This window comes from Macaca nemestrina, chromosome 15, assembly GCF_043159975.1.
Source record: "Macaca nemestrina isolate mMacNem1 chromosome 15, mMacNem.hap1, whole genome shotgun sequence".
Classification (NCBI taxonomy): domain Eukaryota; kingdom Metazoa; phylum Chordata; class Mammalia; order Primates; family Cercopithecidae; genus Macaca; species Macaca nemestrina.
In genome coordinates this window covers 22,616,407-22,632,306 of record NC_092139.1, presented here as the reverse complement: position 1 = coordinate 22,632,306, position 15,900 = coordinate 22,616,407, and the positions used below count along the sequence as shown (strand labels likewise).

At 41.5% G+C, this 15,900-nt stretch overlaps 1 protein-coding gene across 17 annotated transcripts in view; it reads right to left on the bottom strand.

Moving 5' to 3' along the window:
- The window catches only part of LOC105496374 (protein tyrosine phosphatase receptor type T), a 1,121,698-nt gene that overhangs the window by 113,033 nt on the left and 992,765 nt on the right, over positions 1–15,900 (bottom strand). For 11 of the 17 annotated variants that reach the window (XM_071079290.1, XM_071079294.1, XM_071079280.1 and 8 more), the window contains one exon: positions 15,104–15,252. In XM_071079290.1, the coding sequence (XP_070935391.1) occupies positions 15,104–15,252 (149 nt within the window). Of the gene's footprint in view, positions 1–15,103; positions 15,263–15,900 lie in introns of all 17 variants that reach the window. The other 6 variants (XR_011613330.1, XM_071079282.1, XM_071079278.1 and 3 more) reach the window with 1 other exon arrangement.

The window sequence follows — 15,900 nt, the reverse complement described above, 5'->3', positions numbered from 1 at the left end:
GCCTAGATTTAGGAGGACTAGCATTCCTTCTGGCTTTCTCAAAACACTTGCTCTGGGGGAAGACAGCTATCATGCAAGACGTACAGTTACTATGAGTCTGTCATGCTACAGGGAAGCCTAAGGTAGATATATAGGGAGGGAGGAATTTCAGCCAACAATAGAAGTTGCAGTGATTATAGCATGGGGGTTAGATATGCAAATAAGGGAGCGATTTGGGCCTTCCACCCCTGACAGATGCCACCTAAGGAAGAACTGAGGTCCCAGACATGTCCTACAAGAGCTGTCACAGTCATCTCCAGCCATTCAAGTCATCCCAGCCGAGGCTCCACATTTTCAAGCAGATAAAAGCTATCCCTGTTGTAACCTATCCAAATTCCTGGTCCAAAAAATTATAAGCCAAATACAATACTTGTTGTTTTACACTGTTAAGTTGTGGTATGATGTGTTACACCAAAACAAAGGGCAATAACTTATTTCTTCTTTTCTGCATTGACTAATTCTGACCACACATTATTTAAGATTAAACTTCTCTATGATGTTTTCTTTGATCATCTTGAAGTAGCTTAAGGATTCTATTTCTATTTCTATTTCCTTCCTTCCTTCCTTCCTTCCTTCCTTCCTTCCTTCCTTCCTTCCTTCCTTCCTTCCTTCCTCCCTCCCTCCCTCCCTCCCTTTCTTCCTCCCTTCCTCATTTCCCTCCTTCCTTTTCCTCATCCCTCCTCCTTCCCTCTCCCTCCTCCTCCTCCTCCTTCTCCTCCTCCTCCTTCTTCTTCTTCCTTCTCTCTCTCTCTCGACAGAATTTCACTCTGTTGCCTAGGCTGGAGTGCAATGGCACGATCTTGGCTCACTGCAACCTACACCTCCTGGGTTGAAGTGATTCTCCTGCTCAACCTCCTGAGTAGGTAGGATTACAGGCATGCACCACCACGCCCAGCTTTTTTTTTTTTTTTTTGTATTTTTAGTAGAGATGGGGTTTTGCCATGTTAGCTAGGGTGGTCTCGAACTTCTGACCTCAAGTGATCCACCCACCTCAGCCTCCCAAAGTGTTGGGATTACAGGCATAAGTCACTGCACCCAGCTCATTCCTGCTGGTATTAAACTCATCTTGGCTTCTTTTCACCTAGAGAAGTTGATATCCTATCAACTCACCATGGCTTCTTCTCGCCTAGAAAATCAGCATGGTCCAGATATCTTCCTTTTTACCTCACAGTTTTTACTTCAGAGTTTCAGTAACTGGAGAAACATCTTTGCTGCCAGGACAAGTGGTGTAGAAAAGCCAGGTTTCCATGACTACATAGATTAAACCCATGTAACAGGTGCCCATCATCTCCAAGAACCTCCTCAGAATACTGTTGTCCCCATGGCTACCTGTAAGGTCATCCATCCTATCGAGAACCACAATCTATTGTACGTATGCTTCTTTTCTTTACTGTTTTTCTTGGTTTTTCCATAGGGAGGGCCATATAGTGGGCCATCTGAATCTGCCTATATTTGTATGTGGTCTGACAATCACCAGCTGAACTCTCTTCCTATTCCTATGATTGAAGGACTAATTGTATCAGATTCACAGAGCCAAATGGTTGACTTCTTGAGGATATTTTGAGTAGCAGCTTCTAGTTTCGTAGGAACCATAAAAAGGGCTTTATAAAATTCCCTTCAGTGTTGGCTACTGTGGGTGGTGGCAGGAGTGGGAGAGAGGCTAAGATCCAGATAGAATCTGACTGGCAAGGCATCATCCTTTGATTTCTTTATCCACCTTTATTCAATTCCGAATGCTGAAAACAGGACAATAGTTTGTGATGTCAGTTGTATCAAGCTTTCTAAATATTCCTTTTAGTTTTCTCTGAGCATATAGGATTTATATACCCATCTTGTCTATTTATCCAACTATTCATCTACCCATCTGTCAAGAAGTTTCAGGTATTCATTCTGTGCCACACACTGTGCCAAATGTTGAGGATACAGTAATAAGCAGAAAATAAATGGTCCTTCCCTCTCAAGCTTGCCATCTAACAGAGGGGTCAGACACCCTGCTGAGGATAGAGTAGTAAACAAAAACATGGTCCTCCTTTCTTCAGTTTCCCATGTAGTAGGGGGGTCAAGTCGTAAACACATTTGCAAACTACAGTCATTGCTGAGAGAAAAGGTGGAACACAATTCTGTGATAGCACCTAACAAAAGAAATCCAATCTGGTAAAGGAGAAGGGGTTCAGGAAAGGAAGAAATGTAAGAATGGAGGTCTAAAGGAATCAATTAGGAGAAGAGCTATGGGTATGGCTATGAGTGTAGCCAGGGATCTAGATGAGGAGTTGGAAAACATTTCTGACAAAGACCAGAGAGTAAATATTTTAGGCTTTGTGGGCTAGGTGGTCTCTGTGGCAACTACTCAACTCTACCATTGTAGTACAAAAGCAGCCATAGGAAATGCATGAACAAATAAACATGGCTGTGTTCTAATAAAGCTTTATTCTAATAAAGACACAGTGCACTGGATTTGGCCTATAGGCCTCCCATCCCACACTCCTTCTACCACATTCCTTCTACCACAGGACCTTTGACCACGCCATTGCTCTGTCTAGCAGTAGCATGGTCAAAGGTCCTGTGGTGGAAGGAGCGTGACAAAGTTTGAGTACTGTGAGAAGATTATGGTGTCACTGGAGCTCACAGGGAAAGGGGAAATGAGATGAGGGAGCCTGGGGAAGGTCAGAAGGACAAGTCCTGTATGTGGAATCAGGATGGGGACTTTGATCTTTAGCTTATAAACAATCAGAAGCAATGGAATTGTTTTAACCCAGGGATGAGTGGGGCAACATGTTTAGATTTGCCTTGAAAAGGCCTCCCTGGCTGCTATGAAAAAAACAGACTAGAGAATGACAAGGATGGATATGAGGATTATTTGGGAGTTGTGGATCTTATTCAGGTAAGAGATGATGATGACTTGGACAAGGATGGAGGTAGTGGAAATGGAGGAAAATAGGTGGATTCTAGATATATCAAAGATGTGGACTCATCAAAACTTGGTGTTGAACTCGATGTGGGAGGTGAGAGAGAGGAATGTGTCAAGATTAATCTATGTTACATCTCTGCTGAATGTATCCTTGCTATTAAGGGGAATTGAAATTTTATTTCATTTTCAGCCTCCATATAATTAGGATATCAACTCATATGATTGGTAAGTTGAAAAGTAAATCATCTGAACAGAGATGAATCACAGGTTTATGGTCCACGACAGCTCCCCCACCCTCATTGGACACCATTCTCTTGGCAGCTTCTGCACACAGCTCTACTGGACATACCAAGTCATATAACTATTATCTGTATTCCCTATTTCATGGGCTTTTTGAGAGTAGAAATGTCATTTCTTATGCCACTAATAGTTATTATTTTGATTAGTGGAAACTTGTGCTCACTTAACATCTGTCTATTCTACAGGCGAGTGTAAATTTGAGATGTGTTTGATGTCTGGTGGGGTGGGCAGTTCTTTCCACCTAGTTAAGAACATCTCACTAAAAGTCAACCAGTGCTGAGTAACTAAACATCATGGAACCCCTTTTCAAAATTGTGTAGGAAGCAACCCAGAGAATTATGGAAATGGTGATGCACTGAGCATAGGGGCTTTGCCCATCCTTGGCCCTTTGCCATTTCCTTCTACTACCTCACATGCAGCTTTTCTATCTTTGTGATAGTCAATCCTATGGCTCTTCCATTGACTTTCCTAGATCCACTCCCAACCATTAATACATAAACCAGACCTCAGCTTCTTGCAATAAATTTCTACTTTGAATATAGAGATCCTATCACAATCCAGGCTGAGTAGATATTGATGGAGTCCTCTAATCCATCAACTCCTTCACACATTCTGAGTTCCATGCCAGGATCCAGGTGGATTTCCAGAATGCTCTGCACTTGGACCACATTTACACAGCCCCATTTATAGTCCGCTGTTTTGATGTTATACCCTGAGCTTTAACTGACAGCTTTTCTATAGGTCCTCCTATATGTAAGTCTTGGCTCAAAGTTCTGGTTCTTCCATTAACTTGCCGTGTGATCCAAGGCAATGAGTTTCACCACTGTGGGCTGCAATTTCCCTATTCATGGCAAAGTCTCCAATCACATTGTATACAAAATGTAGTGAACATTTATATTGCCAGGCCAGGCCCCTTTGCTGAGATCCAGACCCCCAGAGCCCACTGCCAACCTGGCATCTCTTCCATGACTCAGTAGCACCTCAAACCTAATTGCCCTAGATGTAAATGCCCCCTCTTCTGCTTCAAATCTGGCCCCTTCGTATGCTATCTCATTTAGCATCATCATCACCTACCTAGAGTGAGTATAAGCAAAAAGGAAGAGCTTCAGGGCTAAGGCCAGGGACACTTCAATGACTAGAAGTTGGGAACAAGAGGATGAACCAGTAAAGAAGAATGAGAAGACATGGTTAGGGAGGAAGGCAAAAAACAAGGAGAGTAAAAGTCAAGCAAAGAAAATGTTTCCAGAAGGAGGGGCTGCTGATAGGTCCGTCGTGTGAACCTAGGTTCAAGCCCAGGCTCGGTTTCATGGTACCTATATGACCTTGAGCAAGTTACTTAAGTTCTCTGAGCCTCAGTTTCCATAACATGCCTCATAGCATTGTTGAGCATATTAAATGAGATGAGGCATAGAAAGTGCTTTGTCCAGTAATTAGTCACAAAATGTTAGCTAGTAAAATTATTATCTGTGTTTTCAACTCATCAAGGCTGTAGCTTTGAGCAGAGGGGGGGAAATTGGTCTCCAAGTTCAGTTTATTCTGCTACCTAGCAACTATATATTTGCATCTTCAACATCACTTCTTTATCCCTGATTACTTTAATAAGCGCTTTTTAAGTGCCCTGATATAATTCAGGACCACCTGTGAGGTATAGAGAACAATTCTATTTTCTTCTCAAGATGTAGCGGCTTAGGATAAATTGTCAAAAAGCAACTTCAGCCTTGTAACTTTACTGAGGTCTCTTTGAAAGGGTATTGAGGAATGGTTGGGCCAGCCGACAGTGAAGGTCTCTAACTGATAAAATGCACTCTGCTTATCTACAACAGAAAGCTGTATCTATACAACTCAAAGAGCATACAAAGCCAGGTTCCAAAATCACACAAGGACACTTGACACTGGGATCACTCCAATTCCCAAGCAGGTTACCCTTCCTGGAAAGTGAATTTAAATGGTACACAAATGTGAAGTCCTTTCCAAGGAGGCTCCAGCTACCATTCCAGCTTCATCTCCGGCCATACACTCTTCACACAGAGTATCTTGGATTTAAAAGCCACTTCTCTGAATCCACCAGACCTCACACCTCATACCTCCAAGCTTTTGTCCCTTCCACCTGGGTCAATCTCTTCTCTTGCACTATTTTCAAATCAAAATCCATCTCCTTACATCGTATTTTCCAAATCATGTAGCCAGAATTAATCACTTGCTGGGTGTCTGATCAGTGTTTCTGGGACACTATACATGCCTTTTCTCTATCACTTATCACATTTATTGAAACTAATCCACTTACAACTGTCCTCTTGGAGGACAGTAATATCATTGAAGGCAGAGACCATGTCTTATTTATCTTTACAATCCCCAAAATGCTTGGCATATAGTCGGCATTCATTGAATATTTAAAGGAACACCTCAGCTACTCCTATAACCAGGAGATGAAAAGTATAATTCAATTTGAGAAGGTTCTATTTATGCAGAAATCAGATTAGGAGTCTACAGAAAATATTACATAGAAGACAAACCATTGTTGACTGTACTTCATTCCTTTGAGGGGTACCATGGGACAAAACTAGAATGGTCGTGTCCCTAATTAAAGGCCACGGGCCCAATTCTAGCTCTGGTTCTACTCGTGACTCACTGAGTGATCTTGGGAAAACTCTCTGTGACTCAAATCTTCATTTTTAAGATGAGAAGTTTGGATCAATAACATCTAAGGTAATTTTTAGTTTTAGTTTGATTATGTATAACTACTGTATCATTTTTTGAGTCTAATATTCTTCTCTGAAACTTAACTCCTTAGTGTTCGTGATAGAAAATTGGTCAACTTTCTCAAGGCTACCTAAATTTCCATTTTGTAACTTCTAAGGAATAAACAATTCCATTCAACTTTGGGTTGCGAGGAACTTAATAAGTGTGTCCTTTAATCTGTCAGCCAAGTGGATGATTGTAAAATATTCAATAATTCCTGTAAGATATTCAATAAAACTAGAGGGGGCAAACTTGTAACATTCAATTCTTCTCCAAGATTCAATTTAATCTTGGAGCAACCTGAAAATATAATTGTTCCTGCAAACAGGATTTTTGCATTTTTGAGTTCTTTTTCACAATGCTCTGTTGAGCTCTCGATTACAGTGTGTGACTCATCATTGCTTTTCCTTGTAAATTTCCACTCCTTCCATCCTGACTCTTAGATTGTTCACTGTTTAGACAAAAGGAGACAAAATCAAAGATATGCTTGAGAGAGATTCCCAGATTTGGAGATCCTCATAACTATTAATAGGCTTTAGCAGCCTTCAGGTCCAGTACTCCTGTGGCAATAACCTCTTGGTGCATCTTCCCAGGGAGGTGAGCTAAAGTCTTCCTCTCCTAGAGAGCCCATAATTCTACTATCATGAAAGACAGCTTTGCAAATAAAGAACAAGGGCTTGAGTCTGACAGTTCTGGGCATTACTTTGAGCTACTAATTCTCAAACTTGAACATGCCTCTGAATCACCTGGAAGGCTTGTTAAAAACTGATTGCTTGGCCCTAACCCTAGAGTTTTGGATTTAGCAGGTCTGAGGTAGGGCCTGAGAATTTGCTTGTAACAAGTTCCCAGGGGATGCTGATGCTGCTGTTCTGGAGATCATGCTTTGAGAACTACTGCTTTGAGCAGATGACTCAGTGTCTGTGGCCTTAAGTTTCCTTGTCTATAAAATGGGAATGATAACATCTACAGAAGGCAGCATGGAGGAGTGGTCTTGGGCTAAGAGCCTCAGGGTGTCAGGCTGACCTAGGTTTGAGTTCCAGCTCTGCCATTTAAAGCTACAAAGCCTTAGGCTCCTTACTATTTTAAAGCCTGTTTCCTCACCTTTAAATTATCAGGTATAATCATAACACTTATTTAATTTTCCCACTATACCAACGAGATAGGAATGCATACAGAACACTCAGCATGGAAATGGGCATATAATTAATGCTCCATAGATAATAACTAGGATCATAAATATTAACAATGTAATAATTACTACATTTCGAGGCCCCAGACTAGGAGGATTAAGTGATTGGCTGACACAACCAGAAATAACAAAAAATTGCCCAGTAGCCTTGGCAAACAGGGCCAAACCTAACAAGAAACAGAACAGACAAAATGTAAAATCTTTGGACCCCCAAAGTCATCTTCATCTGGGCTGACTGAGGCAGCCCTAGCTGGAAGCCATGATTTCTACATTAGGCAGTCATGTGATGAATATTTAGAGGTTAATTAAAACATGAGTGGTATATTCTAAAACCAGGTTTAGGATCAGAGTGAGGGTGATGGCAGCTCTCTGAACTCCCAGTGACTCAGCCCAATGTAGAGGGTCATGGTTGTCTTGGAAACCACACATTCTGTGGGCATGGACCAAATGGAGACAGAAGGGTCAAAAGAGATTTTGAGCAGACTGAAAAACAGAAATTTATTCCGAGGAGGGCTGATGGCTGATGCAGTGACTGCGTAGCCTGAGGGAAGGACCTGGGCACACAGGTAGCTGCAATCAAATATTTGGGGAGGGTGTGGGTGCTACAGGAGGAGAAGCACTGATTCCATTACCCTGTGTGACACCAGAGGGCAGACAAAGGCCAGCACATGGTTGCTAACTAATAAATGGTTGTGTACAAAAGCAGGAATGAATGAAGTTACAGAGGACAGATTTTGGCTTAATCAAAGAGAGAATACATTATGAGAAAAGTTGGAACCAGTTCTGGGCTTGGAACTACAAGATCTTAGTGTGAATTCCAGCTCCATCATTCATTCATTCATTCATTCATTCATTCATTCATATATTCAAACAAGTACTCAATGAGTATCTGATGGGCCAGAGAGTTGGGCAACTGTCAGTGCGTACTGACTAACAACCATGGTGGGGGGTTTTGGGGGGGGTGTCTAGGAAGCAATGCTTAATACAGCCCTTAGCTTGGGGGCATCAATGATGCCATTTATGAAGTCAAGATAATAATTCCTAACTGGTTGCATTGTTTTGAGGATCAGAGATAATATGTGAACAGCACCTAGCAAAATGACTGACCCAGAGAAAGTCCCAAGAAAATGTAGCAATCCTTGATATCACACATCATCAAGTCAAGAGTTTCCCCAGAGAAGATCAGGGTCAGGCCAATTATCCCAGAGAGCCATTTCCCAGCCAGCTGGCCATCTTCCTGAAAGGGTTAAGGAATCTTTACAAAGAATTTACCACCACCTCAGTCAGCCTCTATTGTTTTCAAAAGCCATGATCTGTCTTCCTTATTTGAATTGCTTTAGTTACATAACATGTTCCTAAAATAATCTGGCTAAAATTTTGCCTGGCACTTCCTTATGCCTGCCTCATCTCTAATGAACCATCCCAAGGGAGTATCAAGCCTGAACATTATCTGACCTTCCCAAAAAGAAACCCTTTTATGAGTTGTGTGTGGGAAAGAGCAGGGAGAACATCAGGTTTCAGGGTCCACCCTCCTCATTGCCAGCAAATCTCTCTTAAGGTTACTGTGTGCTGGCTGCCAGGTATATTTTGGTCACGTTGGAAGTTACAAAGTCAGGGAAAGGGTCCTGTGGCTCTTTGTGTAGGCTTCCATTGCACAGAGTCCTGTAACAAAGATGTGCTTTCTTGAACCTTTTGTCTCCACTGCCAGGCTGCAAGCTCTCTGTTAGGTAGGGGCCATTCTTTGCTCATCTCTCTCTATAACTTCCCAGGGATTGGTCTAGCTTTGGAATGCCTAAGGATGGGACCACTGGTCTGCAGTCCCACTTTCCTAAGAGGGTCCTAGTAGGATGATTCTGGCGGAACCTGTCTGTGAGTACGTCCACTTGGCAGCTGCCTTCCTGAGGCAGGATTTTTGGGGAATAGAGGAACCAGTAAGGAGCACTGTTCTCCCACCCAGAAAGGCTATTTCACCTTGATTTCCTGTCTCTCCTTCACTCACCTTCATGGTACAGAGACAGCTAAAGGTCAGAGGAAAGGTAAAGTTGCCTGGTTTTGAAAGTAGAGTATCTGCTGTGCGGTCCCATTATCTATTTGTCATATGACTTTAAGAAGGTCTTTTAATATCTGAGAGCATCAGTTTCCTCAACTGCAAGATGAATTTGATAATAATCATATGGACTGTACAGGGTTACTGAGAGAATGACTAAGATTCCATATTTGAACATGCTTATCATAGTACCTGGCACCTTGTGGGAATCTGCTAGGCTCCATGCCAGTACCTGGCCCCAGGCCTCTGTTCAGAACACAGCTGTGGCAGCAGCTTCTGCCCACATGGTAGAAAAGCTGGCTGACCTATCAGTAAGGAAGTGAAGTTCTCCCTTTCTCCCAGCTGTCAGTGACTTTCCTCAGTTAGACTGGTGAATGCTGGGCTACCATCCACAGTACAGGAGAAGGAACACTGGTTTAGGAGTCAGATAGCCCTATTTGCTTCTAAGTCTATCCCTACTGTTTCTTCGTTGTGTGACTTTGGGCTTATTTACTTCAGTTTTCTCTGAAGCTCAATTTTCTCATTCACAAAATAGGAATAATATCTAATGACAGGGTTCCTAGGGAGCTTCAGAGTGGAATTTATATAAAGCACAAGTTTTAGCACATAGTAGGTGCCCAATAAAAGTTTTCTTCTTCTTTGGGAATTTTCTACGAGAAATCTCAGCGCCAAAGTGGAATTTAAAAGTTATCAGACTGCGTATTTTAGATTAAATTTTAATGTAATATAGTTATATTTCAATATATCCTGGTCCTGACCTTCACATTTTCCTGATACTGATTATTTATTTTTCTATTTTTTAAATTGTAGGTTCTTTTATTGGATATATCCCCAAATTCTTTGCAGAATGAGATGGATAGACTCTAACTAAAATCAGGAGAAATGTATTCTCATTACAACTCTGCAATATACGTATGATTTGGGCCATGAAAGCTCTCTGAACCTCAGTTTCCTCATCTGTAGAATGGGAGTAATTAAAAACCTACTAGCCATCTTATTCCTACAGGAATAAGGAACTATTGCTGGAGTGTTTTGCAGAAGGACTCTGTAAACTATGAAAGGCTTACAAGTAGATACATGTATTGTTTGTGATACAATACCGCATTTTATTCATCTTTGACACTACCTCTCTCCCCAGACTGTGCCCCATGACTTACAGCACAGGGTTAGGCATGTACTGAGAAAAAGGCCATTAAATCTCACCTCCAAGGTCACACTTAGCAGAGAGCTAGATGGCCCAGTGTCTGTCTCATGACCCTTAGAGAAGGATTGCCTTTACCTTCCAGACATGGAATAATTCAATAGAGGGGAAGCATAAAAATAAGGACAGAGTTAACTCCTGGTACCCAGTAGGCAAGTGAATCTGTCAAATGCCATTATGGGAAGAGTAGACAACCAAGTCCCCATATCACAGGATTTCAACAAGGATTTGTTTTGAAGCATTTTTGTTTGGACTGAAAATGAACAAGAAGATGACATGTGAAAAAAAGAGATAAAGAAGAAGATTTAAGCACCAGAAGAAAGACCCAGAAAATGATCCCAGTGAGCAAAAGATCACAGAGAAAAATAGCAAGTACACAGGGCAGTAAGATCAAAATCAGATTACTTAATAAAAGCTAGCATTTCTTTAAATGGAAAACAATGCACATTGGTTGTCCTTGAAATGTGACATGTACTCCTTTTTTCAAGAATGCCAAGGCACTCCAAACCAACAGCCATATCTAACAAAGCCCCATCACCCTAGAGCCCTGGAGGTCATTGTTCCTATACAATAGTAGGAGGTTGATTGAACAGATGTCACAGAACGTAGCAGTGACTTGAAATAGAAAACCCCAGAAAATAAACCTGTGCAGGGAGAGGTAGAATTTGAATTAGGCAAGGGCCCACCTGGTCAATAATGAAATAATTGCTCAAGACACATTCTTCTGTAATCTTTTGCAATGTAACAACTATTCTGTGCCCCACCTCTCTCAATGCTCCCTCAACATTTGCACGTAATCTCAGGGCCTCCCAAAGACACCGATTCAGAAGCCAGGCAGTCACTTCCCTAATGTCACAAAAATAGATTCAATTCTACATACATCAGGGTGATTTCAGAAGCAATTTCTCATCTCCGGTGTAAGCATTACTTACATTTCCCCCCCTCAAATCTCATCCCAGTGGTTCCACAGGGCATTTTAAAAGGTACCTGATGCATTCTAGGGCAGTCAAAAGATTCTGAGAGTGTTTCTGCAGCTGTAGCCTGAGGACATCAGATGCATAGAGAGTCCTAATGTATTCAGTGATTCAGACAAATGCAAAATTTTCTAATAATTGAGTATAATAAGTCAATCATTATTTAAATCTTTTAGAAAGCAATATTGTTATAATGAATGCATATATGCAGTTATAGATGCATATTTGTGTATAGATGACTGTCTAGGTTTATAAATCTCTGTATGTATTTACATGTCTGTGTAAATATAAAACACATCTGCATGCACATACATACATACCTCAATCATTTGGAAAGTTTGTCCCTGGCCTTTAAAACATCTAATTAGGTTTCGTTGGATATTTCTCCTCTTCCTTTATGGCAAGTTAAACTATTTCAGTCTTGGGTGTTTTCATCTTAAGGGCCTAAGTTTTGGCCCATAGGGAACAGTGACAATGTTCTCCTTTCAAACACAAGAAATCAGTGTTACCCAGGCTTGCATTTGAGATCAGAAAGATTGAGAACCAATATCTAAAATTTCAGGGTCACAATGATTGTCATGAATTTTTGGCCATAATCATTTTGCTTTTCAGAGTCCTCCCAGGGTACTTTTACAAACGGAAAAAAAAGTGAGCACAAGAGGCTGGACTGGACAGAAAAGGATGAATTGGTATTACTTGGCCAGTATTTTCAATCAGATAAACTTGCAAATGAGCTTCTCTGCCCCAGGGCCAAAAACAGGGGATGCAGTGACACCTTAGCATACCCAGAGACTCAGTGAGCTCCTGATAAGCCTTTCTCATTTTTTCTATTATTATTAATTGACAGTAATTAATTATATATATTTATGGGGTATAGTGTGATACATGTATATAATGTATAACAATCAGGATAATTAATATATTAATCACCTCAAAATTTATCATTCCTTTGTGTTAGAAACATTCAAAATCCACTGTTTTAGCTATTTGAAAATATCCAATAAACTGTTGTTAATTATAGTCACCCTACAGTACAATAGAACATTAGAACTTATTCTTCCTTGCTACCTGTAAGTTTGCAACACAGGTTGGTTTACAGATGCAAAATTATAGCTAGGATGTTCCTTTCTTTTAAGGAAAAATCAAGCCCATTTTCTTGTCAACCCTGGTCTGCGTCAACAACCAATTTCCCTGCTTCTAGGAAATGTATGAGTCTCAGTGATTTATCTGGATTGAAAATGGGAAAAAAAGGACTGGCTTCATGGTTAGGCAAACTGCAAATTTGCTCTGATCCCTAAGAAAAATAGAAGTTAAATATTTGCTCATAAGCAGTATGTACCATTAGACTTTGTCTTTAAAAGCCATTCTCTAACCTTAAGAAGAACTCAAACTTACCATCACGGGTAATGTGCAAAGTAGTATGATGTGTCTATTAATACGATGCAAAGTGAAGTACGTCATATCAGCTATGTCATATTTTTGCCAAAATGTTTAACCTGAATGTAATCATGATGAAAAAAAGTAGACAAATCTGGATTGTGGAACACTCTGAAGGACCACAGCCCTAGACTTTAAAAAAATGTCAAGGCCGGACACGGTGGCTCATGCCTGTAATCCCAACACTTTGGGAGGCCGAGGTGGGCGGATCACAAGGTCAGGAGATTGAGACCATCCTGGTAAACACAGTGAAACCCCGTCTCGACTAAAAAAATACCAAAAATTAGCAGGGTGTGGTAGCAGGTGCCTGTAGTCCCAGCTACTTGGGAGGCTAAGGCAGGAGAATGGAGTGAACCCAGGAGGCGGAGCTTGCAGTGAGCGGAGATTGCGCCACTGCACTCCAGCCTGGGCGACAGAGCGAGACTCTGTCTTAAAAAAAAAAAAAAAAAAAAAAAGTCAGTATCCTGAAAGAAAAAATGAAGTTGAGAGGGCTGTTCTAGATCAAAGAGACACACCTGAAAACCAAATACAATGTGAGCACTCTGATTAGATCCTGGATTAAAATAACAAACAAGCAATAGAGAACGTTTGAAGGACATTGAGGCAATTTGACCGTGAACTGGTATATTAGATCACTGAAGTAAGATTATACTTTATTGTGGTTATGTTGTAGAGGTGTCCTAGTTCTTAGGAAACACATGCTGAATTCTCTGGAGGTAGAGCGTCATGATGTCTGCAACTTACTTCTAAATGGTTCCAAAATATTTGGAAAAAAAAAACAAACATGGATAAGGGGAGAAAGAGAGAGAGGGTGAGTACAGCCAAGTGCAAAAGTTGCAAAATGGTAGCAACTGGTGAATCTAGGTAAAGGGTATATGACTATTCATTCTGCAATCTTCTCAACATTTTTGTAGGTTTAAACTAATCTCTCTTCCCAAAGGCAGCACATCAGTATCTGAGCATAGCTATTGCCTCTGTCCAAGTGCTGTGTTCTAAATCTGGGCGCCTATGAGAACTCTCTGAACGACTTACAAAATCCATATCCCTCAGTTGGGACCCACCTCTCATCCCCCAGGAGATTTTGATTCAGGAGATCAGGTGTGGGGCCCAGATATGGATGCGTTGAAAACTTCCCTAGGTGGGTTCTGTGCTGCACTGGAGCTTAGAAATCATGGGCCTGAGTTACTCTCAGATCTGGATCCATTTTAAACAAGCTGTGTGGCTCTGGGATGGCTGGCCAAACACACTAAGCATTGCATACCTTACCTATAAAATGGGAGCAATAATACTAAAGATCTTACAAGACTATGGTGAGGATGAGAGACAGTGTCTACATTATAGAAGGGGGTAATTTTTTTTCTTTCTTTCTTTATCCTCTCATAGATCCCCATCATCCCCAACTGATCATATCTTGAGTGATTTTTACAAAATGGAATTTCTTCCATTTGTAGCTTACATGGTATGTGGAGGACATCCGTCTATGTACAGATTCTTTTAGACTTCTTGCATTACCCAATTTGGGAAGAGGCTGGGAAATCTAGTCTATTAACTGGCTGATATCATGGCTGTAAGAACAGAAGCCAGCCTGTCCACAAGAAAGCCTTAGATATTGGCAGTCTTGGAGTTCTCCTTAGGATAAGGGTTAACCCTGATATCTTAACCACTCAAATCTTGGGATCCTTTATTAACTCTGCACAAGGACTCAGGTGCCCTTGACCAATGCCACTTGGAACATTGGCTGTGGCTTGGAACTGGCAAACGTTTGAGGGATGTGGCTTCCAGTCTAAATATGTAACTCATCAGCCATTGTATTTTGGATAAGTTGCTTCTCTGAGCCTCAGTTTCCTAAGCACTCAGAGTGGAGACAGTCATAATCTATGACTCACCTACCTTATGTGGTGGATGTGAAACACAGATTTGAAAATCTTAAGCTACTCCATTCAGTGTGGCATATTTTCTCCTTAAGGACATAACCATCCTCCTCCTCTTTCTTTTTTACTGCTATTATTTTTAACCTGTCTCTATTTATGTCCACAAGCAGTTAGGATGACTTGCTCCCATTTCCATCTGATTTTTTAAATATTCCTTTTCACCTTAGGATGAACTGCCCCAAGTCTTTGTCAGGGAGAACTTTCATCCCAGTCCATCTCAGGGAAGCATCCATACCCTATGCCTGGCAGCACCTGATCAATGTGTCGGGTTCACAGCAGAAGTACTAGGGCCGAGCTGGACCACGGATGTCCCCTTCTCCTTTGTTGGCTCTACTTACTGAATCCGTTGACGTCCTGAGAACTAGAAGAGAAGCCTTCATCATTGCGGCTGGCGCTGAGCTTGGTGGTGGGTTTGTCAGCAGAAGCCACAGGCCCCATCTCCCTCTGGGCTCCACTCTGGGTCTCCTTCTGCTTCTTGGCCAGCTTCCTTTGGGACATGTGCAAGGGGAAAAACCACAGTCAGATGGTGGCAGTTGCATTAAAGCACTGGGAAGATAGATTGTTCTTCCCCAATCCTCATCCTCAGCCCCCAAATCTGGTTCATTCTCCAGAAAAAGAATCAAGGCAGAACAAACCATGAATGGTTTCCGTTTACTCAGAAATAGGAGACTCACGCTGCTGCCTCACCCCCGACAATGCGTGTGTTCTATGTTTGAGCCTAAAATGGGAAATCAATGAGACTCGTACAATGCTTCCCCCACTCTCCTTTCAGAGGAAATCAACAAGACTTGTATTCCTTTCCCCAAGTCTCCTTTCAGAGGGAGGAAGTAGCTAGACTGGCCTTTCTGTTTCTGTGGCTCTGAATGAAATTAAAAATGGAGACTTGTCTTTCTCAGGAACTGAGCTCATCAAAAACCCACCAAATAATAGTAAAGTGAAGCAGGCGCTGGTGGTTGGAGGTGGATGAGTGTGCAGGTTAGTTTCACAGCTCAAAAGAAGGAAAGTTACAGCTGAACTGATGCAGTCTTATTCCCATGGGAATAAAAGACCCTCAGAACCAGACGGATATTATCATAATATCACTATTTTGATAATAATAGTGTAGAGCAGTGCTTCGCAAACTTTGGTGTAAATT